The sequence below is a fragment of the Pan paniscus genome, chromosome 18, assembly GCF_029289425.2.
Source record: "Pan paniscus chromosome 18, NHGRI_mPanPan1-v2.0_pri, whole genome shotgun sequence".
Classification (NCBI taxonomy): Eukaryota; Metazoa; Chordata; class Mammalia; order Primates; family Hominidae; genus Pan; species Pan paniscus.
In genome coordinates this window covers 64,906,768-64,934,544 of record NC_073267.2, presented here as the reverse complement: position 1 = coordinate 64,934,544, position 27,777 = coordinate 64,906,768, and the positions used below count along the sequence as shown (strand labels likewise).

General features: G+C 49.4%; 1 protein-coding gene across 2 annotated transcripts in view; it reads right to left on the bottom strand.

The window, feature by feature from the left end:
- Positions 1-294: 294 nt before the first annotated feature.
- The window catches only part of MMP2 (matrix metallopeptidase 2), a 29,903-nt gene continuing 2,420 nt past the window's right edge, over positions 295-27,777 (bottom strand). Inside the window, exons 2-14 of one of the 2 annotated variants that reach the window (XM_008963879.5) lie at positions 26,865-27,676; positions 23,360-23,586; positions 22,331-22,479; positions 21,068-21,196; positions 20,718-20,891; positions 17,805-17,978; positions 16,696-16,869; positions 14,559-14,714; positions 13,231-13,366; positions 9,467-9,603; positions 8,081-8,240; positions 3,638-3,747; positions 295-1,196 (exon numbers count right to left, since the gene is read on the bottom strand). In XM_008963879.5, coding sequence (XP_008962127.2) covers positions 1,093-1,196; positions 3,638-3,747; positions 8,081-8,240; positions 9,467-9,603; positions 13,231-13,366; positions 14,559-14,714; positions 16,696-16,869; positions 17,805-17,978; positions 20,718-20,891; positions 21,068-21,196; positions 22,331-22,479; positions 23,360-23,586; positions 26,865-27,017 — 1,983 coding nt within the window. In that variant the 5' untranslated portion in view covers positions 27,018-27,676 and the 3' untranslated portion in view covers positions 295-1,092. Of the gene's footprint in view, positions 1,197-3,637; positions 3,748-8,080; positions 8,241-9,466; positions 9,604-13,230; positions 13,367-14,558; positions 14,715-16,695; positions 16,870-17,804; positions 17,979-20,717; positions 20,892-21,067; positions 21,197-22,330; positions 22,480-23,359; positions 23,587-24,616; positions 25,104-26,864; positions 27,677-27,777 lie in introns of those variants that run through there. The other variant, XM_055100806.2, reaches the window with a different exon arrangement.

Below are 27,777 nucleotides of genomic sequence, written 5' to 3'. Positions count from 1 at the left end.
AAACTGATATGATTGCTAATGAAGAAACAGACTTAAAGAGGAAGCAAACCTCGAACAGATGCCACAATAAAGCAACAAAATTGCTGATTCTTCAGGGCTCTTTCTACAGGACAGAGGGACTAGAGCTTACTCTCCCTGAGGTTCTCTTGCTGTTTACTTTGGAAGCTCTGACCTTTCCAGCAGACGCCATCACCTGTGCCCTGCAGGGAGCAGAGATTCGGACTTTTTAAGTTTCCGCTTCTGGCTGGGTCTGTGGCCCTTGTCTAGGCTCTGCTAAAACAGATGGCAAACACGGCCACTCAATAGGTGTCTTTATTCATACTTGTTGACATTTCCCATGGGGAACGGTTGAAGGGAGGGGCAGGGAGGGCTGAGCGGGAAGCCACGGCTTGGTTTTCCTCCATCCAGTGGAGAAGAGACTCGGTAGGGACATGCTAAATAGAGTGAACAGGGGAACCATCACTATGTGGGCTGAGATGCACTGTGCAGTGACTTCAGACAACCTGAGTCCTTCTGTCAGGAAATGCAATTTCTAAGTGGAAAAAAAAAACAAGACCCAAAGAAAAAAACAAAGTGCATACAAAGCAAACTGCTAATGTAAGAAAGGTTCTAAGGCAGCCAGCAGTGAAAAGCCAGGGGTCTGGAGTGGCCACCTGGCCATGCCCCTATCCCACTGCCCTGTGCCAGGCTGTCGGGCCACCAGTGCCCTCTTGAGACAGTCTCCATTGGCTCCAAGGGTGCCGTGAGCCACAGAAGGTTGTGAAGGGAGAAGAGCCTGAAGTGTGGCAGCACCAGGGCAGCCCAAAGCAGGGCTGCGTTGAAAATATCAAAGTATCTCTTTAGGGGTGGCTCTGAGGGTTGGTGGGATTGGAGGGGGAAGGGGTGCCTGGGAGGAGTACAGTCAGCATCTATTATTGGGCACCGGGAGGAGCCACTCTCTGGAATCTTAAATTACCAGGTAGGAGTGAGAATGCTGATTAGCTGTAGAGCTGAAGGCACGGCTGCCAGGCCCCTCCGGGTCCTTCTCTAGTTCTCCAGGCCCGGTGTATCGAAGGCAGTGGAGAGGAAGGGCCCGTGGGAGCCAGGGCCAGCTCAGCAGCCTAGCCAGTCGGATTTGATGCTTCCAAACTTCACGCTCTTCAGACTTTGGTTCTCCAGCTTCAGGTAATAGGCACCCTTGAAGAAGTAGCTGTGACCTGGGATAGAGAAAGAAGAGACCATGACCCCCTTATCCTGACATTCTGGCACACAGAAGGTTCCTGGGAACTTTGAATTTCTGCCTGGCATAGGGAAGAAGCTTTTAAACCAGAAGAGAGCTTTGAAAGGCTGAGGCAGGAGGATTGCTTGAGCCCAGGAGTTCGAGAGCAGCTTGGGCAGCATAGAGAGACCCCCATTTCTATGAAAAAAATATTTAAATTAGCTGGGTATAGTGGTGCATTCCTGTAGTCCAAGCTACTTAGGAGGCTGACGTGGGAGGGTCGCTTAAGCCCAGGAGTTCGAGGCTGGAGTGAGCTATGATTGTGCCTCTAGCCTGGGTGATAGAGCAAGAGCTTGTCCCCCCCAAAAAAAAAAACTCAACTGTGGCGGGGCGCGGTGGCTCACGCCTGTAATCCCAGCACTTTGGGAGGCCGAGACGGGCAGATCATGAAGTCAGGAGATCAAGACCATCCTGGCTAACATGGTGAAACCTCGTCTCTACTAAAAATACAAAAAATTAGCCGGGCGTGGTGGCGGGCGCCTGTAGTCCCAGCTACTCGGGAGGCTGAGGCAGGAGAATGGTGTGAACCCGGGAGGTGGAGCTTGCAGTGAGCCAAGATCACGCCACTGCACTCCAGCCTGGGTGACAGAGGGAGACTCTGTCTCAAAAAAAAAAAATTCAATTGTTTCAACCTGAGATGATTGAAGAAAAGAAAACAAAACCAAAACCAAAACACAACAAAAGCCCAGAAGAGCCCCCTCTGGGAGTGGAAGAAGGGAAATGGCTGTGAAATAAGCTCTTTTATTCCCTGTTTGCTCATCTCTAAGATGAGGATAAAGATTATCAACCTTCTAGGGCTTGCAGTGAGCATTAAGTCAGATAACATATGCTATTATTAAAAACAATAACTCCACTTAACATAAGCATCAAACTAAGCACATTCCGTGTACCACAGGTGGCAAAACAGGATATATCCAGTCCTATCAGGCCCACAGATGGGTTTTATTTGACTCTCACAAAGTTTGTTTTGTTTTGTCTTTAAATCTGAATAACTTGCCAACATGTAAACATCCAAAAAGTCACACAGAAGTACAGATTTCTGGCTTCCTTTAAAAAAACTAGAATATCTAATATAGAATATCTAACACCACCAGGCCCCATTCTTTTTTTTGAGACCAGGTCTCACTCTGTCACCCAGTCTGGAATGCAGTGGCATGAACACAGCTCACTGTAGCCTCAAACTCCTGGGCTCAAGCGATCCTCTCTGCTCACCCTCCCCAGTAGCTGGGACTACAGGTATGTGCCGTCATGTGTAGCTAATGTTTTTTAACATTTTTTTGTAGAGATAGAGTCTCACTATGTTGCCCAGGCTGGTCTCAAACTCCTGGGCTCAAGCAGTTCTCCTGCCTTGGCCTCCCAGAGTGCTGGGATGACAGGTGTGAACCATGGCAGCTGGCCTAGGCCCCTAATCTTGCCCGCCAATAATTATCTGAAGGTGAGAAGAAAGTGTCTCCTGTAAATGAGGCATGTGCTCTGATTCCGCACAGACTCCACAGTTCCCCACTGTCTGCCCCTGCCTGCTTTACTCATGTGTGCTACCTGCCTGACACATGGAGCTGTTGGAGTTTGTGACTCCTGACATACATAATCTCATTTACTATTAATATGCTAGCATGTAGTAGGTGCTCAATAGATGTTTATTCTTGAAGATAACTCCTAATCTAGCATCTGATTGTACACTGCATTTTCTTGGACATGTAAGACCTTCAGCTACTGGAGGTCAGGGCCTGTGCTTAGCATACAGTAGGTGCTCAAAAAAAAAAAATCTGTAGAATTTAGTTAAAATCTCCTCTAAAAAAGCCAAACTGGACCCATTTCCAGGACCCTAGAAAGCTCACAGATGCCTCCTCAAGAGTATGATTTTCAAACTCCAAATTCTATCCCTCGCTGCTACTGGTTGTGTTTTAATCAGCAGAGGGCCAGGGGCAAACTGGTTGAGCGGAGGATCTTTGCCACATGAGCAACAGAGCATGACAAAGTTTGCCTTGTCTCAAATGGAGCCATCCTTCTGCTAATGGGAGGTGGTCACAGGCCTCCTGCAAAACCCAAAAGGGCCAGGATCAAACCCCAGAATGAATCCACGGCACAGAGCCCATGTTCCTTCTCCCCCGGCCCAGGCCTTCCGCCTTCCCCTGCCCTGGCTCCAGGCCCTGCAGCTGTGAGAAGTCTTTCTGGGTCTTACTGCCTGGAGCCAGGCCAAGGAGCAGAGGTCAGGGATCTGGAAACCTTCCCAGCACTGGGATGAAGGAGTTGATTTGTTTTCCCGGGCGCCGCCTGCATGCCTGCCCTGCACAATGAAGAAGTGTGTGTTTGCAAGGAGCTGGGCCCTGGCTAGGGGCGGGGAGTCCTAGAAAGCGGAGACAGTCCTGGGTGGCTCACCGCTGCCCTGAAGGTCCACAACGGCATCCAGGTTATCGGGGATGGCATTCCAGGCATCTGCGATGAGCTTGGGGAAGCCAGGATCCATTTTCTTCTTCACCTCATTGTATCTGTAAAGAAACAGACACAGTGAACCAGCAGGGCCTCTCTAAAGGACACTTCCCCCCTGGCCTGGATGGGAGCACCCAGCTGATGGCTCCTGGATAGGCCTTGGAAACTGGACCTAGCCCTTCAGGGAAGCAACCAGCTGCAGTGGAAGGAAGGGCATGGAATCAGACCTGAGTCTGAGCCTCAGATCTACCACTTTTAATTATATGACTTTGGATGACCCCATAAAAACAATCTCATGATTACTGCTAACATTTATAAAGCACTTACTACATGCCAAACAGTGTGTTAACCACTTTCCATACAGCCACAGTTTTACCAGCTGTAAAATGGGGTTGTCTAATTTAGTGTATTTAATTTAATGCATGCATTAAATAAAACAGCACATGCAGAGCCTCTATCCCCATGTCTCATAAATATTTAGTAGGTACTTAAGAAATGTTAGCTCCCTTACAAACAAATCCCTGCTGTAATCCGAGGAGTGCTAAACTAGAAGCCCAGGGATGGGAATCTGCCCCATGATTCTTTCACTTCATGGCTTGGAAAAATTGCTGCTTCTTCATCTGCCACAGGGAGATGACAGTCCCTGCCCTGGGAGATGACCATGGCTGGGGCAGTGAGGTTACAATGCAAGGTGGAAGGTAAGTGTGAGTCCAAGTCCTGTTAGTCACAGGGTGGGCCACATGCCACCTCAGTTCCGGCGGCAGCAATCCTGGGCCCCGCCTTTAATTCAGGTAAATACTTTGGGCATCGGTTAGTATGTTCTTCTCCCTGGCTAGCAACCCTTCTGTCTTTTAAGATTTTTGGAGAACTTTTTAAATGCTGCTATCATGTTGATTCCTTTGCCTCTCCACTTCATTATTCCATAAATATTTACTGAGCTCCCACTATGGGAGCTATGGATATCCTAGTAAACAAGTCTTGCCCAAGTGGAGCTGTTTCTAGATGAATCTGTGTTCGCATCCCATCCTGGTAGCAGCCACCCTTTGCTCCACAGTGCCTCCTAGTGGGCTCCCTTCCTTTCTGCAGCCAGCCTTGACCACCTCCACCCTGGACCCCAACAGCAGCTTTCCCTATATGCTCCCTTCTAGAGGAGACTTCTCCCTCAAAGGGACTTCTCCCTCAGCCATCACCCCGAAGAACTAACGCCTTCCTTAATCCCAGCTGCAGCATAAAACTCATTCTTACAAAACCTGGCATGCTTCCTCATGCCCTGGGTCACCAAAACCAAGTTCCCTAGCTCAAAATCCCAACTCTCCCATCCAAGGCACCTCCACTGAGCCCTCAAACTACATTCCCTAGCGTTAGGATAGTTTGGAGATGTGTGTCCCACACTTGAACTGGCCCTCATTTCTTTCTCATTCTACCCACAGAAGGTGGGGATGGCAGAAGTCAAGCCCATTTTACAGATGAGGAAACTGAGGCTCAGATAAGAGAATTAGTTTGCTTCCAAGTTCTTTTCATCCAGAAAGAATACAAGCACTGAGGTGTCAGAAGATGTGGTACTTCTCTGCAGCTGTAGAAGTTGCCATGTATAGCAGGTGTTAAGAACACAGATATTTGTGTCCCAGCTTTTCCTTGAGCCACTTTAGCCTCAGTTTCCACACTTGGGAAAAGGAGCTAACAGTATCTACCTCAACTGAGAAATATAGGTGACATGCATAGCCTCAGGCTGGGCTATGGTAGAGGCCCCATATTGAGAGCCATCATTATCTGATTCAAATGTGTTTACATAATTTTCCCTCATTCTACTATAAACTACATGAGGGCAGGGTGTGATGATTTCTTGACCCCCGTCTCTCCAGCAGCTAGCTAAGTGCCTGGCACACAGCAGATGTGGAACATATATTTGTGGCTTAGTGAAAGCTTCTACAAGCAGGGCCTGAGCTCTTCCTGGCATGCTGAAGACAGCTGCTCAGCCTCTGTCACTCTGGGGCTCTCTCTCCTTCTCCAGCAAAGATGCCTCTGGGGCCTCTGCAGACTCCACGGCAGGGCCAGTGTCACAAGCTCATTCACCACTTCTCTTGAAATAGAGATCTGTCTCCTTTGGAAGCCAGCCCAGAGCTTCTGATAGGCCCTTCAGCTCTGCCCCTTTTCAGGAAGTCTCAGGGTGGTTCCTCTGTAGAGCACGCTGTCTGTCCTGGCTCTGGCTTTAGGAGGTGGGCTTGTGTGGAAAAGGACTGGGAGGCAAATAACTCTGCCTGGAAATCCAGCAAGGCACTGCCACAACCTCCATGCCTGTCTATGTGTGTGTGTGTGTGTGTGCGCACATGCGCACACAATCATGTTCCTATATGCTAGGAACAGGTCTGTTTTTGCATGTTTACATAGATACAGTGCATGGAAAAGTGATTTAAAAAGTTCTTCCAACACCATAATTGGAAAACTTCAGAGCTTTAGGATTCTAAGATTCACGTTTCTGTGGGTCTGTGCGGCTCACCAGCCACAATTCTAAGACTTGGAGATTCAGGGCTCCTACAATGCTGAGATGCCATTCGCAGTACGTGTGTGTGTGTGTGTGTGTGTGCGCGCGCACACACGCGCGCGCGCATGCACACTGTCTGGGGCTAGTGTCTGGAGCCGGTGGGTGGAAAGCCCGCTCTGTGGTTTCCTGCCTGACTGTTTTCTTTCTTGAGGCTTGAGATATCAATCAGCTTAGGTTGCTAAGTGTCTTAGCAATATGTCTGGAATTCCACCCTCACATGGGCAGGCCTGGGATATAAAGAGTTTCTGAATGCAGGGCAGCTGGGGGGCAGAGTAGTGGGGAGGAGGAAAGGGAGAGAAGACAGAGGCCTTAGGAAGTAAGCAGGATTGTTTTGGGGATGGCAGACAAAGGCCTCAGGAAGTGCCCTCTAAAATTCTTGGGGAGGGCCCAGATGCAGTGGCAGCCATGGAAGGAATGTGGGGATACCAGGAGGGAGGGGATGGAAAGACACACCACAAGTCTTTGTGCCCCGACCACTCTTTCCTCACTAATCAAATGGAGTGGCAGGTATATTGGAGGGGGTACTCAGTTAGAATACAAGAGAAGTAGCTATAATCCTGGCTTTGTGCAAACCCACATATCTCAATAGCTTGGACAAGTTATTTAATTTCTTTGGACCTCCGTTTCCTTTTCTAGAAAGTGTGAAGAATTACAGTCAAACTCCTGAGGTTTGGGCTACCTCTCACCAGCCACTCCTGGATATTAGGTTCCCTGGTCATGACTATAGCCCCTCAGAACTGGACCCTTTCCTGTAGATAACCTGGAGCACAGAACCATCTGCTTCCAAATTGTTCCCCTGCCTACCTGCACCCACAGCCACGGGCCTGCTGTGAGCATGACACAGGGCACCTGCTCCTTCCACGGGGTCTGATTTGGATGCTGGCTTCTATGGATGACCGGTGCACCCATCTCTAAGTCTTCTTCATATTTTGTCCACTGCCTTCATGTTCCCCCATCTCTTGGAACCCCCATTCCACCATCTCGGGTATAGAATAGTAGCGAAGAGTGAAGACTAACATGTTTTCCCAGGAGACAGGATGCCAGGGTTCAAATCCCAACCTGTCCCTACCTGGCTATGTGACTCCAAGCTGGTTACTTAACCTTTCTTTTTTTTTTTTTTTTTTCCTTGAGATGGAGTCTCACTCTGTTGCCCAGGCTGGAGTGCAGTGGCGTGATCTCAGCTCACTGCAACTTCTGTCTTCCAGGTTTAAGTGATTTCCCTGCCTCAGTCTCCCTAGTAGCTGGGATTGCAGGCATGCACCACCATGTCCAGCTAATTTTTTTTGCATTTTTAGTAGAGATGGAGTTTCACCATGTGGCCAGGCTGACCTGGAACTCCTGACCTCAAGTGATCCACCCATCTTGGACTCCCAAAGTGCTGGGATTACAGGCGTGAGCCACTGTGCCCAGCCACGGTTACCTAACCTTCCTGAACCCAGGTTTCCTCATCTGTAAGATGGGAGGAATAATAATTCCTATCCCATAGAGCCCTTGGGACAGTCTCTGGCACATAGTGTCAATAGGAGCAGTTATTATCTTTATTTTTATTACCCCCTTCTTCAGTGAGTCATTTCAAAATGTGAGAGTCCAGACCAGACATGGGCCAATCAAAAGAATTCTGCAAAGAGAAAGGATATTCCAACCAGAATTATATCAGCAATGTGTACAAGAATGGTTCACCTTTGGCAACATCTCAGAGGTGCCAGAGACCAAAGAGGTTAGAGACCAGACAGACGGCATCCAGAGCCCACCGACCTCTGAACTCAACCCAGGAGGCTTGAAGCCTCAGGGCAGCTTCTCTGTCTCTCGCAGCCAACTGTGCTGCTGTCCTACCCACCGCCCTCCCTTACCTCCAGAATTTGTCTCCAGCAAAGATGTATGTCTTCTTGTTTTTGCTCCAGTTAAAGGCGGCATCCACTCGCTGGACATCAGGGGGCAGTCCCAGGCTGGTCAGTGGCTTGGGGTACCCTCGCTCCAGGGTGCTGGCTGAGTAGATCCAGTATTCATTCCCTGGGGTGGAAGCAAAGGGTGTGTTGGCTGGTGCTGACATGCCCTAGGCCAGCCTGTTCCTCCCATCATCTGTCTGTCCACGGGCCCCACTGCAGCCATTCCCAACAGAGTGCAACTTCCTGCTCACTCCTGGTTGCAGTGCCCAGAATCAGGGCTCACACAGAGGGCTTTAGAAGTCAATTACAGAAGGTGCCTGGTCAAGGACGTGAGTTGGGGGATAAATCCAGCTCACACTCTGCTCACCAAGTCATGCACTCTAAGGGCCTTGCTGCCATGAAGAGGCACCTTTTGTTAATTTGCAAAAAGGTGCCCTAGGAGCCAGCAGTTGTCCTCTCCGGGACCCATGATTACGGTGGATTGGGGGAGATGGGAGCCAGGTGGTAGAGACAATAGTCTTGGCTGAGCCTTTATCTTCTCTAGGATCCCACCTCAGACCAGGACAGGGGCCTCCTAAGTCCTTCTTTACCCCTCATAACAGCCCAGCTGTCTGTCTTCCTGAGTGGTTTGTGAGCAACGTGAGGGCAGAGCTTGTATCCCCAGGGTCTGGCAAAGCCCAGCACATGGAAATGCTCCAATAAATGTTAAATGAGTAAACCTTAGCCATACAGACCTCACCTTGATGATTTCTACCACTTCTAGGGGCTCCCTGTACTATTATTTACTTAACATTCTGCTTTCAGTGAATTCATTTTGAAATCTTTAAAAATAAATTTATTAAAAAATGTTTTTTGACTGTCAAAATATCAGTTACTGAATAATCCGTTTCTGTCCTGATTTGAAACTCCACCCTATTATAACTAACTGCCTCTGTTAAAACCAATTTATGTCTAAAAGTAAAAATGAAAACAAATATTCTTTAAAACATTCGAACTAAAACTGTTACCTGCCAAAGACTGTATCACTACAAAGGCGTTAGGGACACACCAGCACTAAACTGAGACTTTTTTTCTTCTAGAAAAGAAATGAGACGGATTGAAAAGAATTAAGAAAATGAAATGTGTACACTGAGGGTTAATGCTATCTGATGTTGGGTGTCGGAACCAATCTCCCAGAGGAGTTGCGCACTTCAGGAAATAAAGTTGAAAGAATGAATCCATAAAGGAAAGGGAGCACCCACGGGTGCATAGGAACTGTGGTTTGAGAGGGGGAGTGAGCCTGGGACACCCAGGAGCCCTGGTGCAGAGCCCTGTGGAGCTGAGGGCCAAGGAAGGGTGCTTCCCACACACCTGCAAAGAACACAGCCTTCTCCTCCTGTGGGGCCTCGTATACCGCATCAATCTTTTCCGGGAGCTCAGGCCAGAATGTGGCCACCAGCAGGGGCCCCATGGGCTTGTCACGTGGCGTCACAGTCCGCCAAATGAACCTGGCAGGAGGCAAGGGGGCACAGGAAACCACATCTTCAGTCACCCTGCAGCTCGAACCACACACACCCCAACAAACCCACCCAGAAACATCCCAGAGATGATTCCATGATGGGAGTGGGAGGCAGGATCAAAGGAAGGTTGGAGAAGGACTGGAGAACGGGCAGAGTTCCTGTCTGCAATCTGCTGGAGCTGAGAAACATCCTCCTACCCTGTTCTCTCCCTCTACCTCCTCCAGGAAGCCTTCCCTGACTACCTCCATCCATATTGTGTTTTCCCTCTCTAAGCCTCTCAAAATCATCAACTCTGAGTGCCTGGAACAGTAGTGTCTGTTTGTCTTAACTCTCCTATTTGATTAGAGGCCAATTGGGGCAGGAGCTGATGACACTCAAGTATTTCCTGAATTAAAATGAAATGAATTTGTGTACTTTGTCAAGAGTAAGAGTTATCATTTATTGAGGGTCCTACTAAATGCCATGTGCTTTATGTGCCTTGTAATTTAATCCTCACAATCTTTTAAGACAGCATGCACTCTGGATGGTCTACCTAGCATTAATTATCTATTTCCCCACCATCCTTCTTCACAAAACTCCACATTTATGATCCAGCCATCACCTCCTCAGACCGTGTGTCCCCAACCCCCATTCTAGGGGTAGATACTGATGGGTATAAGCCACTGGTTGTCAAAGTGCAGTCTCCTGACCAGCAGCATCTGCGTCACCTGAGAACTCATTAGAAATGCAAATGATTGGGTCCTTACAGAGATCTACAGATAAGAATCTCTGGGCTTGGGGCCCAGAATCTGTGTTTTAACAAGCCTTCCAGATGATTCTAACGCATGCCAAGGTTTGAGAACTACTGGTCTAAGCCAATCAGAGTTCAGCATTCCCTAGCACTGTTACTGGTTCAGCAGTTGCCATATGACTTACAGTGGTGTAAAGACGGAACACACAGACTTGTATTTCACATCTGCGGGTCTGTGTGTGTGTATCTGTGCGTGTCTCTTTCTCTCTCGCTTCCTGGGAGAGGGCAGGGATTAGAGCCCCAATTGCCACTGGTAACCTTCTTGTGACCATGAGGGGGAACCGGCCTTAGGATGAAGTCAGTGCAGAGGCTAGCAGTGGACAAAGACATCAAGTCACTGACCCTCTCTCTGCCCCTGCAGGCAGCTCTACCCCTGGACTTTGTATCAAATGAAAGCAATTTCTCTCTACTGTTTAGGCTGGATTGAGTTTGCAGAGGGATGGTCTCTGTTATTTGCAGAAAAGCATCCTAGCATAGGAAGGTGTCACAATTTTTATTTAGCAAATGAAGCTCAGAGAGGTTAAGATTCAAATTACTTAGTTATTACTACGTCAATGACTAAGTAAATTAGTTATTACCAAGATTCGTATCCAGATCTGACTCCAAAGTCTGAGTTTAATCACCCTGCGACACTGTCCTTCATGACCCCCACCCTCACCAGTGCCTAGCAGCAATTTTTGCTCGTGGTTGAAGTTTAATATTTACTGGTTAATCAAATAAACCCATTAAACACTCATCAAGTTCCTTTTGAAAGAAAACTGTGATGTGGTAGGCCAGGGATGGCTCCAGCCTGGGTCTGGGCTCTGCATCCTTTCCTAGGCCCCACACATCTGAGATCTGCATGTGTGGTCAGGGCTTTCTTAGTGGAAGGAGCTCCAGATGAAGGACATTGCCAGATCCTTACAATGGGAACTGCAGAGCAGTGCTGACATCTGCTGTTATATATCCTGATTTGGGCATTCGAGGCCTGATGGGACCTGATTTCTCACTACATTCTAAGTCTCATCTCTCATTGCATTCTTGCCATTTCCCCATTGGCCAGCAGACCCTGTGAAGGGCAAGGCATCTGCACCCCAGAATCTGGCCCAGTGCCTAGCATAGAGGAAACTCTTCCTTAAAGTTTATGGAACATCTAGCCTCACCAGATTCTCACTGGCTAATCCAGAAACTTTCACATCACTATGGCTTGGCTCTGCAGGTCCCTCTGTCTCAAAGAACCTCCTAACTTGTCACCCCCATCAGATTCTTGCTTCTCCTTTGAAGGCTCTGCTCAAATGCTGCTGCATCTGTGAAGCCTTCCTTGACTGGGACGTGCTCACAAAAGCACCTAACACCTCTGCGATCACTTTTCTTTCATCTTGCCATGTCAGTTCTCCATGCCTATTTCTCAAACTGGACTTGTGATGCACAAACTTTAATGTGCATCAGAATCACTGGGAGAATTTGCTAAAATGCAGATTCCTGGGGCCTAGCCCCAGAGTTCCAGTCAGGAGGGTCTGAAGCTGGGGCAGAAAACCCACCTTTTAATACCCACACTCTAGATGGTTCTGTTATAGGAGGCCCATGCGCCTGTCTTTGAGAACGCTGATCTAGCAGCCCCCCACCCCGCTGTCCCGAGAACATCATTCTTCCTCCTCCAGCTACTAAAGCCTAGCAAAGTATTTGGCACAGTAGATGCCAAACAATTATTTGTCAATAACAATAGCTAATATGAATACACTTACTCTGTGTCAGGCATTGTTTTTGTTCTCAGCACTAAGTTCATCTAATCCTTACAACAGCCCTAGGAGATAGGTTGGAATATTAGCCCCATTTTATAAATGAGGAAACCAAGGTACAAAGAAGATACTTAATTAACTTGTCTATGATTATATAACCAGTAAGTAGCAGTTACAGAATTCTAACCCAGAGAACCTGGCTTCAGAGTCCATTTTCTCAACTACTACACTCTATGAATGAACAAATGGATGAATAATGAATAATGGATGGCTGGATCATAAATAATGGATAATAGATGGCTGGCTGGATGGATGGATTATGGATGGAAAGATATAGGTATGGATGGATGGACAGGTAGATGGATGGATGATAGAAGAATGGAAGGACAGACCCTTTAATGAGGTCCTAGATACTGCCTGCCATTCTCCAGGGAACTAGGGCATTAGGGTAAACCTCAGTCTTTAGTCAACTGAGTGATGATCTTTATCTATAGCATGAAGAATACCACCTCTTTCTACTCTGCAGTCACTCACCACCCATACACAGAGCAATTTGGCCATTTGAGGGCAACGCCATTCTAGAAGGCCTATGGTAGACTGAATTATGGTTCCCAATTCTTCCCTCCATTTCGATTTTAGGATTATGCATTTATATGCATTTCCATGTGACTTTGCAGTACTACCCTCTAGGGTAGGTGTTGGGATTGGCCATGTGACTTATTTCAGGCAGTGGAATATTCTCAGACAAGATGTGAGTGGAGGCTTTAAATGAGCTTGTGTAGTTCAGTTTGGCCTCTTGCACCCTGTCATCTGCCATGAGTAGCTGCTAATCCCATGAGAACAACAGGCAGAGCACACCTGAACCCAAACTGTAGCTGAAAGTCAACATAACTAGTAGACCCACAGACTATGAGAGAGCAAACAAAATGCTTGGGTGCAAATCCACTGAAACCTGGAGGTTGTTTGATACACAGCAGAAACTGCCTAATTCAGGTCATTCTGGGAAGCACTTGGTGGAGTCTTCAGCGAAGAGTGAGGGAAAAGAATAATGGTATAAGAGCAGAGGACAGGAGACAAGGAGGACAAGAAGCAAGCTCCTGCACTCACCGGTCCTTGAAGAAGAAGATCTCACCACGGATCTGAGCGATGCCATCAAAGACAATGTCCTGTTTGCAGATCTCAGGAGTGACAGGGCCCAGCGTGGGGGTGGGGCCGGTGCCAAGGTCAATGTCAGGAGAGGCCCCTGGGGAGAACACCTGACCTTAGATTCTCTGCAGCTCCAGAGGATCTCCCCACTAGGGTGAGCCCCCAGGGGTGCCCACCCAACCATCTAAGAGTCAGAAGAAATTGCCTTCTGGCCTTAGTGTAAGCTCCGTAAGGTAACAAGAAGATGCCTGGACTTGGGGAGTCCCGGGGCCCTTTGTACTTTATATATGCTTTTTACTGACATCACCCAAATCAGTCCTCTCTATAGCCCTGGGAGTGGGGTATCATGATTGCACCATTTCACAGGTGAGGAAACTGAGGCCCAGAAAAGTTGAGTGACTTGCCCAAGGATTCAAACCCAAAGCTCAGATTCTTATGCCCACAAGAGTCAGGGCAGTCAGGGGGCCGCTGGTGTGTCCAGAACTGACAGTATGGCACTTTTCATGATAAGCAATTATTTTAGAGATGAGGAAACTGAGTCCAAAGAGGTATAAAGACTTACACAATATCTTGCAGCTAGTGAAGGGCAGAGGCCACATTTGAACCCAGCACCCCTCACGGCAGACCTTGGGCTTTTTCCTGAGTCTAGCAGTCCCCAAACTTCATCACTCAAGCACCATTTTCACTATTTTGGCCTGGCTCAGATATCACCAGGACCATTAAATATTTTTTTAAAATGAACTGACTTTTTAAACTCTAGCCTCACTGTAAGAACCAACAATAAATAAATAAATAAATAAATAAATAAATAAATAAATAATTGGCTTAAGGCACTGGTTGTTCTGTTTCTACTACATACTAAAATCAAAGCTTATTATGAAAACTAGAAACTTCCACCCCCGTATTGTTAAGGTCATTCCACATGATGGAAAATTCTGTCCTGTACTTGGCTATTCTCCTGGATTCTAAACTCCACTGGGTTGCTCAAACCTGTGTAACCTTGCACCAGGTGACCTTACTCACCTAGAAAATGGGAGAAACCCAGAAATGGAGCGCTAAGAGTGACATGGATATTAGCATTGTTCGGATAGGGAAGAGTTATCCAAGTATCCCCTTGGAGAGCTGCTCTGCCTTCCCAAGACCAGGTCAACACTCCCATTTCCTGCCCTCGTCTCCAGCACTCCTGGCTGGATGAGATCTTGCTGGTCCCACCCCCTGGGCCTCCATCCCAGGCTACATGACCTCCCCTCTCCTCACCCTCCACCCCCAACCCCCGCCCGGAGGTTTACCATAGAGCTCCTGAATGCCCTTGATGTCATCCTGGGACAGACGGAAGTTCTTGGTGTAGGTGTAAATGGGTGCCATCAGGGCCCCAGGGTCTTGGGAGTGCTCCAGCCCCATGGCGTGGCCAAACTCGTGGGCTGCCACGAGGAACAGGCTGTACCCTGAGGGTTGCAGGGAGGAGAGAGGGTTGAAAGACAGGAAGAGAGATGAGAGAGAAGTCAAGACCTGACCCAGTGATGCAGACTTTTGAGGACAGCCCCACAGTAAGGCTGAGAACCCTGGAAGCGGCATGTATTGATTTTTTTTTCTTTTCCTGAGAATTCTGGGATCAATATACAATTTTGGGATTAGTGCCTATTGTTTCCAAGTGGGGTCAGCCAAAGTCTTCTTGTCTCTTTCCAAGTCAGTATCAGGACAGGTGTGCTATAAAGGAACAGAACAAGTAGTATCTGCGAATTTTCTACTTAAAACCCCATTCATTTTAAAATCCTGCTTCCTGGCTTTTTATGTCTCTCTATAAAAGATGAGCTCTACAAACCCAGCTCCTCAGCCTCTCTGAAGAGGTAAGAAGAGTGGGGATAGGCTGGCCCCATGTTGCCACCATTTCTGCCCAGGTGAAAGCAGTAAAAACCATTCACACTTAGCGTGGTTGCACAGGTTGAGCCACAGCCAGCGAGCAAAACCTGTGTCACACCCTGTTGTGGTTAAATGCATCCCCCCAGAAAAGATTTGCCCAAGTCTTAACCCTAGGGACCTGTGAATGTGAACTTATTTGGAAATAGGCAGGAGAATCACTTGAACCCAGGAGGCGGAGGTTGCAGTGAGCCGAGATCATGCCACTGCACTCCAGCTGGGCAAGAGCAAGACTCCGTCTCAAAAAAAAAAAAAAAAAAGAGGAGGAGAGGCAGGCAGAGGGGGAAGAAGGCCATCCATGTCATGACAGAGGCATAGACTGGAGTGACGCATCCTTCAGAGGGAACATGGCCTTACTGACACCGTGATTTTAGACTTCCAGCCTCCAGAAGCATGAAAGAATACATGGGGTTTGTTTCAAGCCATCAGTTTGGGGCACTTTGTCATGGCAGCCCCAGGAGACTATAATATTCACCCTGGGTGAGCCACTGAGCTCTGGATCCTTGAACCACTCAGGAAGGTGGAGAATCCCACCTTTAGGCTGGTAAAATCAGACTGTGTCCTAGCAAGGAATTTAGCAGGGGATAAGAAAACTTCCTTTGGCCAGCCTCTGTCCACTGACGTCTGCCAAGTTCCATCTCATGATGATTAAAAAGAATGAAAGCAACATAAAGACAGGCTTGCCTAATTCTGACAGGCCCTGGACCTGCCCACTGACCTGGCCATTATGGGCCATCAGGGAGCTTTGAGCAACCCTGCAACCCTGGGCCCTGTAGCCTAGATTGGGCACAGGGCCCCAAGCACCCTGCTCACTGCACTGAGCACATAGTAAGGTCACAAGCTGTCTCCTGGTCACTCTCTCCCCTGAGCTTGTGAGTCCTAGGGGGCAGAGAGCTGTCCCAGTCAGCTCCATCCTCAGCACCCAGGACTGACGAGGACCCACCATTTACACCCTGGTAACAGATGGTGCTGACTGATGGGGGAGGGAGGGCTCTGGGGGCTCCCCCAGGGCTGCGTGGACCATGGGGTCAGATCAAGCATGAGGCTCTTCCTTTTTTCCTTTCTTCTACTGCCTACCAGCTCCTTGAAGGCACCTCTTTGTGCAGTGGGAATGTCTCTTAGGAGAATTGTCTCTCTGGTAATCTGTGCTCAGAATTCAGCCAATTTTGGTAGTCACAAGCCCGCCTGGAGGGTGGCTGAAGGGGAAGGCAAGAGCAGTGACCCCTCAGGAAGGCCAGTTCTTAGCCAGGAGGTGGGTAGCAGCATCTGGTCTACCAGGGTCTGATTTTGGAGGCTGTGCCTCCACCTGGATGGGCAGGATCTAAGCAGGGACCTTGGCTCCACCAGAGATGGGCATTGTCTCAGCCCAGGTGCGCGGGTCTGGGTAGGTGGGTGTCTGGGGGGCAGTGTCTATGCTTGAAGTGGGTGAGGTCTCAGGAAGGTTTTTGGAGCAAGTTTAGGGGCAAGGGCAATGTCCAGGGTCTCTGTCCAATGACCAGGGCTTCGTACCTTGGTCAGGGCAGAAGCCCCACTTGCGGTCGTCATCGTAGTTGGCTGTGGTCGCACACCACATCTTTCCGTCACTGCGGCCGGCGCTGGTGCAGCTCTCATATTTGTTGCCCAGGAAAGTGAAGGGGAAGACACAGGGGGCACCTTCTGAGTTCCCACCAACAGTGGACATGGCTGTGGGGTTAGGGATACGGGTCAAGGCGCAGCAAAGAGTCTGAGGCTACCACCAGGAAGCAATGACATGACGCCGACCTTAATGAACCACACCTAAGTTAGACTCAGTCCCAGGCACTGTATCTTTAGACTCATCTCACCCACCCCTGACAACAGCCTTGTGCAGGAGGGACTGAATAGCACCGCATTTCATGGATGGGAAATAGATCAGAGAGATGACGAAATTTCCCTAAGCCAACACTGCTAAGAAGTATCAGAGCTGCAATTCAAACCCCGGAAGCCAGATTCCAGAGTTCTAATGAGCCTCCCATGGAAGGGGGCAGATGGGCTAGGGGCAAAGGGAGTTGGATGAAGCTGATGGCACCAGCACATGCCCCTCAGCTGTGAGCTCCCTTGGGCAGGGCTTTGCAGAGACCAACCTCTGTGTATGCTGCACAAAGCAGGTGCTCAGTAAATTCCTGTTGGAGGAAGGGAAGAAGGAAAGGAGGGAGGGATAGAGAGGAGGGCAGGAAGGAGACAGGGAGGAAAGCAGGGAGCTCTTAATAAAAAACAGACTAAAAGGTGGAGATACAGACCAGGAAAGGCAGGGAAGAGAGACTGCAGGGTCAGAGAGGGGGAGAGAGAAGTATCTGCCAGAGAGCCTGAGAGAAAAGCGATGCAGGTCGGTCAGAGGATCCTGAGCAGGCCTGACATTTAAGTGTCACCAATTCAACTGTTGATGCCCAATGTCCGTTCTGATTTCAGTGCCCAGGCCATACCAGGTGACAAGTATCCTGACTAGCTACACGGACATCTTGGGTGTGGATGTCATTCGCACAGATGTCTTAACACCCCTGTCTTGGGGAAAGGAGGTGGGCACTCGGAGTCTTATGGGTTTTTTTTTTATCAGACAGCAGGTGCTGGGCCCTGAGGGAGGGAGACGGAGTGGCACCCACCGGTCTCAGGGCAGAAGCCATACTTCTTGTCGCGGTCGTAGTCCTCAGTGGTGCCGCACCAGCGGTAGCCATCCGTGCGGCCCTCAGTGGTGCAGCTGTCATAGGATGTGCCCTGGAAGCGGAATGGGAACTTGCAGGGCTGTCCTTCAGCGTTGCCGCCCATGGTGAACAGGGCTAAGGGTGGGGGAGAGAGGGAAGGATGTGAATGAGACATGCTTCCATGGGCACAGGGCTGGCTGGCTGCCCACCTGCCGGTTCACACCAGTGAAGTTGATGCATTGTTAAAATATTAAGAAAACATCTCTACTGGTTGGTAAGGAGCTGCTTCTCTGAGCTCCCAGAGAGAACCCCTGCTTCCCTGGTTATCCCAATCCCTCCCGTGGGACCTTGTGGACCACCCAACAACAAAATGATTGACACCTGGCACAGAGCAAGGGCTTCTAGAACCCTGCCTCAGCCCCAAGGGCACTGTCCATTCTGCCTGGTCCACGCCTGTACCATGCAAATTTCATGTAATAATGATGTATGACATGAATATATCAGTCATGGCAGGCAGGACCACGAGAATCTCTCTCCATTTGATAGGTGGAGAAATCAAGGCTAGGACAAAGATGATTCTCAAACTGCTCATGGTCACAGAAATGAAAGAAGTGAATGAAGGTTGTAACTAAAAACTACAAAACACACTAATCTCAATCTCTCTTGCTTGGTCTGTCACTCTCATACGTGTGTGTGTGTGTGCACACGCATACACAGAAAGCTTGCTTTACCTCCTGTCAACCCCAGGCCCCTTCCTGGATGGCCTTGTTGCAGTCTCTGTAGGAAGGAGAGAAAGAGAGAAGAGGAGGAGGGAGGGAGAGGGAGGTGGTGCCTTCAGGTCCCTTTTACTAAACACTCTGGGCTCCTACTTTGACATCTTCAAGACAGGGGCCATAAATGGAGAGTTGGAGGAGGGAGTGGGGTTCAGAGCCTGGCCTGTCTGTCTTGGATTCTCCCCATCCTCCCCTCATCCACCCAAAGCTAAAAAATGGTGTGTCTCTGGAATTGCCAACCAGCAAAACCACAAGTCCATAACAAGGACCATCTGTGCACAACGGCGCCAGAGGTGACCTCACCAGCCCCCGTTAACTCCACCATGGCCGGAATGGAGCCCAGTCCCTGGCCTCCCACCACAGAACTCGAGGCCCTGTATCCTCACCACTCCCCTCTCTACCAAAAGACCTTGTCCTGCAATGCCAGAAACAATGGCACCTAGAGAAAAGGCAAGACTGAGTCCAGATACCTTAGTGGCCTCAGAGTTGAGAAAGGCAAAGCGTTAACTTCGACCAATGCCAGCCCCCTGCCTCTGTCCTCCCATTTCTACCACCCAGGAAGCCCCTGTCTCCTCCCAAATTCCCCTGACAAGGATGGCAAGAATCAGACACTGACTCAGCCATCAGCAGGGGCTGAGTAACAACAATCTCTGCCTCGAGACCCAGACACGTGCGTGTTGTGCGTACTTGCATCTGGCTAAGCACAAAGTAAATGGCTAATGTCCAATGCAGGGAATAACCCTTCCCAAATTTATGAAATACAGCTGTTTCCACATCTAACTATCACCAAAGCATTCTGTTCCTATCAGAGGGGTGACACAGGGAAGGGTTAACGCCACATGTAATCCCTACCGGGAAACGCAAGATACAAAAAATATTTTTATTTCAAAATTTCTGACTTATTAATGGTGAATGGCTTAAACTCTTACTTAATATAAAGTTTAGCTCTGGTAATAAAAGCGTAAACAGGAAGGGAATTAACTAGCTCTTTGTTTCTTTCGTTCTGTCAAGACGGTTGGTGCTTAGTTTTCAGTTACAGTGGGGTTAGGGAGATTCACAGACGTAAAATTACAGACAAAAAGACAGTCTTTAGTCTATGTAGACTAAAGAGTCTTTGTGACATGGGAAAGAAGATAGTGTTAAAAATTTTTAGACTTTTTTCCATTTTCGCCAGGTTTTCTGGGCTTTCAATCTGCAGAATTATCAAATATGATGACTTCATAGAGTATGAAGTTACGTTGTCTTTTTGTGATTTATGACTATTAAGTGTGTCAAGGATATTTTTTAAAAGGATTGAGTGTGTATGTCAATATCTGTACCCCATTTTAAAAGATTTCCCCCATGTGTCTTCAAAATCTCTGAAATGTTGCATCTCAGGCACTGACAAGCACACAAACACAAATACTGAGTCAAGCCTAAAGTCTTTATCAAGACACAGAAATGCAGACACAAGCTAGACAGGAGACAGAAAAAGACAGTGCCCAAGAGAGGCAGATAGTATAGCCCCTGTGCCCAGACACACACACACACAGGCACACACACACACACACACACACGCATTAGCAGAGGTAGCATCAGGACCAAGGCAGGAGCAATAGCTGAAATTCCTCAGTTGGAGTACGCAAACCAGGTTGAGTCCAGCCCTGGTCTGAGTCCTGCCTCCCTATCACACTGCTAGGTTTCCAGCTACCAGCAAGCCTTTCCTCATGCCCTTGAAGTATCAATCTTGATTGAAGTGTAAAGACTGGTTCTAGAGAGAACCACTGGGCATTGTAATAGTTCTAAGTTCACTCCAATATATATTAGAAATAAATAATTAGCAAATCAAATCTGTGACTTCCTAAATGATTGCTAATGGTGAAACTTAAAAAAAATCAACTTGATTTAATTAGAGTACTACGTTCATCATGGTACTGGTGGGAGAGAAACAGCAATGGCTCAGATCAGGATGGGGGGGAACTGAGTGAAGGACGTTGGAGGGATGCTCATTGACTGGCAGTGCCAGCCAGTCCTGGAGAGTGTGGAGGGCAGAGCACAGTGGAGAGCCTGGGAAGCTGGAGGCTTGGGGTGGAAAGTCTTGGGGGCTAGAGTGGATGCTCACCTTCATGGGGACAGAAGCCGTACTTGCCATCCTTCTCAAAGTTGTAGGTGGTGGAGCACCAAAGGAAGCCATCGCTGCGGCCGGTGTCAGTGCAGCTGTTGTACTCCTTGCCATTGAACAAGAAGGGGAACTTGCAGTACTCCCCATCGGCGTTCCCATACTTCACACGGACCACTAAAGAGTGACATGGAAGGGGGAGGTTGGACTTCTCCAGGCCTTCTTTGGAGACCAAGATTCTGACTCACCCAGATGTGTGACTTTCCTCCCCTCCCACCTCTCTGGTCCAAGCAGATGGAGTGGAGAAAGGACAGGAGAGAAGGTCTGGGGCATGCAGAGGGCCCCTTTCTCACCTTGGCCTTCTCCCAAGGTCCATAGCTCATCGTCATCAAAGTGGGAGTCTCCCCCAACACCAGTGCCTGGGGCGAAGGCATGAGCCAGGAGTCCGTCCTTACCATCAAAGGGGTATCCATCGCCATGCTCTGAAACACACACTGGGTCTTAGCTTCTAGCTGTGCCACCTAGACCCTGAAACCCCTCCACACCCCATCTACATGTGGAGCCTGTCAGCCCACCCAGCATCTGTCCCCTTCCCTTGTCCCAGTGGGGTTATCCAGGACTGTGAACAGGAGCTCAGTAGAGATCTGCTGACCTGGTTGTTACCATCCTATGGTCTACACTGCTCTCCCAGGTTTACATGACTCCCAGTATCCATACCCTCTACCTTCATTGTCTACTCTACCACCATGACACTATATCTACCACATACCCACATTGCCACACTAGTGTCCTCACCCCATCTTCATCATCCCCAGTGTCTATGCCATCCTCCATCCTGTCAATACTGCCCTCTTAACCACAATCCTGCCTTCATGTCACACTATCACCAATATCTGCAACATGAATCCTCACGCCCACCTTGTCACCAAGGCCTGTACCACCCACCCACTTGTCTACATTGTTTCCCCTGCTCTTTGCCTTCATCACTTACCACTCAGTGTCTATACCACATACCTTTATGTCTGTGCTACTGGCAGTGTTCACACCATAAACTCACATGGCCACCTGGCCCCAGGTTCTACGACCCTTCCTCTCATGTCTACACTGCTCCACTGTTTCCAAACCACTCTCATATATCTACAGTTCCTCAGTGTCTACCAGCATCATCCAACAGAGCTTTCTGTGATTAAGAGGAATATTCTTTGTCTGTGCTGTCCAAAATCAATAGTCTCTAGCTTCCTGTGTCTTTTGAGCACTTAAAATGTGCCCAGTGTGACCAGGAAACTAATTTTAAATTTTTAACTAATTTAAATTTAAACAGCCATGTATATTCTACCTAATGGCTGCCATATTGGACAGCACAGTAGACCACTTGCTTCGGATTTAGACGGCCTCCAGGTTATACCACAACACACCATCTGCCCCCATGTCAACGTGGCTCTCCAGTGTCCACTCCGTGTTGTGCTGCCCCCATCTAAACCACCCCCAGGGCCCACACCATCTACTGTCCTATCCAAGCCGCCCTCAGGATCCCCACGCCCCTCTAATGTCCATCTCACCCCCTCGTCTCAACACTGATCCCTGCTGGCCCCTCTTCTGCCCCATCTTCTGCCTACCCCAGCGGCCAAAGTTGATCATGATGTCTGCCTCTCCATCATGGATTCGAGAAAACCGCAGTGGGGTCACATCGCTCCAGACTTGGAAGGCACGAGCAAAGGCATCATCCACCGTCTCTGGGTCCAGATCAGGTGTGTAGCCAATGATCCTGGAGGTGGTAGAACTGCATGTGAGTGTGTATGCATGTACATAAGTGTGTGTATATGCAAGTATGTGTGTGTGCACAGATATATGAAAAAGTTTGAGTGTGTGTGTGTATGTGAACATACAAGTATATGCACAAGCATGGGAAGGGTGCACAGGTGTGTGTATGTATATGTGAGCATGTGCCTGCGTGTATGTGTGTGTAGGCTGGGCAGGGCTCACTGCCAAGGACAACCTTCCCAGAATGCCTTGAAGACCCAGGGAGTCCCAGGCCAGCCAACATTTTTAGGCCCCAGCTCAGGAGTTCCATCTGTCACTTCTGGCTGGTGGGGGAGGGCCATAAGTAGTGCATTATGGGGCACAGGGCAAAGATCCCACCATTGGAACCCAGCACCACCCATACAGAGCACAGCTCTTGGCCCAATTAGCAACCAGTTATAACCCAATTGGGCTGCTAAACCCAATTAGCTACCAATCATCACGTTCCTTCTGCCCATCCCAACGACCTCATCTAAAAACAATAACAATGACTAGCATTACTACACTCTTGCTCTGTGTCAAAAATCATAGAAGCCGTTTGTATTAGTTCAGCCTAGCTTAGCTCCCCAACATACCATATAAGGGCATTTTTTAAGCCCCATTTTGTAGATTGGAAAGCCAACATTCGCAGCACTGAAAAGTAACCCAATGTCTCATGGCTAGCAAGTATGAAACTCAAGTCTGTCTGACTTCATTTTCTAAGAACTGTGTATTGAAACTCCCTAAGATGCCAAGCCTTCACAAAAGACACCTCATGGATCCCCTGAGTGGAGAGAATGCATGGGTCAAGGAGACTCGTGTCCCTCAGCCCCATGGCCCTGCCTCCCCAAGCCCTGCCCCGGCACCTGTATGTGATCTGGTTCTTGTCCCACTTGGGCTTGCGAGGGAAGAAGTTGTAGTTGGCCACATCTGGGTTGCCGCAGCGTGGCTTCCGCATGGTCTCGATGGTATTCTGGTCAAGATCACCTGTCTGGGGCAGTCCAAAGAACTTCTGCATCTTCTTTAGTGTGTCCTTCAGCACAAACAGGTTGCAGCTCTCCTTGGGGCAGCCATAGAAGGTGTTCAGGTATTGCTGAAAGAAATGCACACCCCCAAGGCAATTAGCCACATTAGGATGGCACAGTATTGACCAAAGCAGGCTGTAGCAATCAGCCCCCCAACCCAGTGCCATAGTCCAGACAGGATATAAGCCAGGGGTCCCAGAGCACTGGGTGGAGTACTGGGTTCCCAAACCAGCACGGTCACCCATTAGTTGAGCGACAGGACATACAGCTATAGAGAGCATGACTACCACTTGTTGGTGCTGGGTGCTGACTATATGTCCAGGCACTAAAGTCAGAATATGTTAACTCATTTAATGCTCAAAACTCTGTAATGTAGATATACTAACCCTATTATACAGAGGAGGAAACTGAAGCACAGAGAGGTTAAGAAACTTGCTTACGATCACACAGTTCACAAATGGTAGATCTGGATTTGGGACAAAGCAATCTGGCTCCAGAGGCTGTGATATGGAATCATTATACTCCAGCATCCTTCCTTTACCTCTATCAACTCATTTATCTACCTTGCGGCTGGTGACTTGGGGACTTTTTTCCTCTTGTTTTCTTCTAAAGAGATTCAAGGACTATGTGCATGGGCTCTGGCAGTAGACAGACCTGGGTTTAAATCCTGAATCAGCCACTTGCAAAAAGAAAGTAGTCCTGTCCTTCATGAGCCATACAACTGGCCCTGCCCAAACTGAGGCCAAAACTGAGCAGGTCCCTGCAGAGGTTCAGGGAGCAACCGACTCATTTATTTATTCAACAAATACTTTTTAATACCTACCATGTACCAAGCCCAGTGCTACTGCTGAGGAAAAACTGGTGAACAAGATAGACAATTCTGTCTCTAAGGTTCAAATCCTAGCAGGGAGGCTGATAGATCACAAATAAAACAAAATGAAGTATGTGATAAGTACTGTGTTAGAATGGTGAAAGGAGCCAGGAGATCTTCTGACAACGGTCCTAGCCTTGTTGGAAGTAGTTAGGAAAGGGGAAATGGAGGACATAACAATAATAATAATAGAATAGAATAATGGCTAGTGCTTATTGAGTACTTACCATGTGCTAGGTAAGCACCTAAGATTACCTCTCTTTTAACCCTGAGATAGGAAATTTCCCAGTTTGCAGATGAAGAAACTGAGAAGTCACTTGCCTAACATCATCACTAGGCCAGCTGGTTGGTTCATGCACTCTTTGATTTGAAGCCAAGCGGTCTAAGTCCAGAGTTTTCTCCTTAAGCCCCCACTGCATTGCCTCTGGACAACACAGACTTCCATTTGTCAGAGGTGTTCAAACCAGGCACCTCCATCTTGAGTGGGGGGCTGGGTAAGATGAGGCTGAGACCTGCTGTGCTTCATTCCCAGGAGGGCAGGCATGCATTCTTAGTCACAGAATGAGACAGGAGGTTGGTAGGACTGATTTCACAATATACAGGTCGGGTCACAAAGACCCCTATGATAAAACAGGATGCAGTAAAGAAGCTGGAGAAAGCCCACCCAAACCAAGACGGCAATGAAAGTGACCTCTAGTCGTCCTCACTGCTCATTATATGCTAATTATAATGTATTAGCATGTTAAATACATTAGACACTCCCACCAGCGCTGTGACAGTTTATAAATGCCATAGCAACATTGAGAAGTTACCCTATATGGTCTAAAAGGGAGAGAAACCCTCGGTTCCAGGAACTCCCCACCCTTTTTCTGGAAAACTCTTAAATAATCCACCCCTTGTTTAGCATATAATCAAGAAATAACCATATGTATACTCAGTCCAGCAGCCCATTCCCTGCTCTGTCTATGGAATAATCACCCTTTTATTCCTTTACCTTCTTAATAAATTTGTTTTCACTTTACTCTGTTGGCTCGCTCTTGAATTCCTTCCTGTGCAAGCCAAGAACCCATGTGGCCCCCAGGCTGAACCCCAATTTAGGGGTTCATCCTGTGACCCATTGGCTGGAAAAGGTGTAGGAAACCAAGTAGCTTTGTCATTGTCCCAAAGCTCCACTCTCACCCCCACCCAACAGCCACATCATTATGCCAGCCAGCTCCAGATCCTTGAAAAAAGTAGCCCTCTAAAAATGTATGGAGGTTTCCCAACCCATCTATCCAGAGGGGGCTGAGACCTAGCTGTTTGGAAAGGGTGAGAGTTGGGAGAGGGTAGTTGTCACCTCCTGAAGGAGTTCCTAGGGTGACCAGAGGGCATGGGCGTCTTCTCCCGGACAGGTTGAGGGGGAGGCTGGAGGGCAGGGTGGCTGAAGCAACAAGGGAGCAGATATCCCCTGGACTGGAAAGGACATCTTGATGGGTCCCTGGCCTGCCTCTCTCCTCAGGCCCTACTTACGCAACACTGCGGCCAGGCTCAGTGCCCCTCCAGCCAGGCGCGCGCACGCTCACAAGACAACATCTGAACCGCGGTTTGGGAGCCCAGCCAGGAAGGAGGGCTCTCTGGCCGCTCTCCGACCCGAGCGGAGCGCAGTCCGCCCCCGCCCCACGCGCCGGGCCCTCCAGCGCCTGCCCCACTCCTCCTCCCTCCTGCCGGGCCAGCTCTCTCCTTCTTTTCTCCGACCCTTTGGAGAAGTTCGAGGAAACTTTCCGAGGCCCAGCCCTTGACCAATTTGTCCATTAAGCCAGGAGAAAAAAGATGCGCTCTCTGCTTCCCTCCTGCCCCAATCACTTCCCAAATGCCCCCCTCGAGCTGTTTGTTTAAAGGTCCCTCTCCGGATCTGTGCCGAAGGTTCCTAGAAATTTGCCAAGCCCCGCTTTGACCAAGCTCCCTCCCATCCTTTATGCGCGCATAAGTTTACCCAAATTGTGTGCCAGAGCCCCGTTCCCGAAGTCCTACATTAGCAAAAACGACCCCTTTAGCTGTTTGCCAAAGGCTTACCTAGACGCTTGGCAAGAGCCCTTAGCAACTGCCCAGATGTGTCCAAAAGTTGTTTACAAAGACAGCCCCCCCCCCTTGCCAAATGTCCCAGATACTAGAGGATGTCCCCGCTATTTACATAAGAGTCCCTTTCCAGTAGTTTGCCAGGTCACCCCTCTCCCACTCTCTGGCTTGTTTTTCGCCCCGCTGCTGTATGCTGAAGGTTGCCAAATTGTTTATCAAAGGTTTTCTTTGCTTACAAAAGATCCCCCACCGTTTGCAAGAGATCACTCCAATAGCTTGCCAAAGACCCCCCAAGCTGTTTACGGAAGCCCCTCCCCCACGCTGTGTGCCCACCGCCGAGGGCAGGGGGAGAGACACCCCCATCCTTTGCCTCCGAAGTTTGTCTAAACGTGGTTCCTTGAGGCCAGCGCAGCAACTCACCACTGCCAACTCTTTGTCCGTTTTGGGGGCGACATCGCCGGGGAACTTGATGATGGGCGACGGCGCGGCGGCGGCGTGGCTTAGCAGGCAGCCCAGGAGACAGAGCGCCCTCAGGGGACCCGTGAGCGCGCCCCGGGCCATTAGCGCCTCCATCGTAGCGCTCCCTGGCCCCGCGCGTCGCCCGGGGGTCGCTGGCTCGGTGCGTGTGGCCGCGTCGCCGCCTGGTTGGAGCCTGCTCCGCGGCGCAGGGCTGCGCTCCGAGGGTCCGCTGGCTCGGTGGCCTGGGGTTTGCCTGGCTCAGCGGCTCATGGTCCGGCCCCCGCTCCCCAGCCCCCGCCGCCGCCGCCGCCGCCGCAGGTCCTGGCAATCCCTTTGTATGTTTAAAGCCCCAGATGCGCAGCCTCCAGCCACCGCCTGAGGAAGTCTGGATGCAGCGGAAACAAGGGAGGGCAGCCGCCAGATGTAGCCGGCTGGGCTGGGAGGGAGCTGGCAGAGCGGGGCTGGGGGCGGGGGGCGCACTCGGGCCCGCCCCTCTCTGCCCCACCCCCCTACTCGCCCTCCTCCACTTTTCTCCTCTTTTTTCCTTTCTCCACCTCTTTCCCCCGGCCGCCTGCTACTCCTGGCCTCTACGTCCACCCTCAGTGCACCACCTCGTCACCCCACTTGCCTCTCTCGCGATCTGGGCGCACAGCCTCAGAACCCCCTGCTGGGAAACATCTGGCGCTGTCGCTCTAGGCCCTTGACGTCCTGAGGTTAGAGAGCAGCGGTACTACTAGGAGGGACGCCGGCTTGGCTAGGACACCCTGCACTCCCTGGGGTCAGGAACGGGAAGGAATGGTCAGAAACAGATGATCAGCCACAATGATAGATGGTCAGAGACAGAAATTTTCGATATTTAGGGATAGGGACAGAG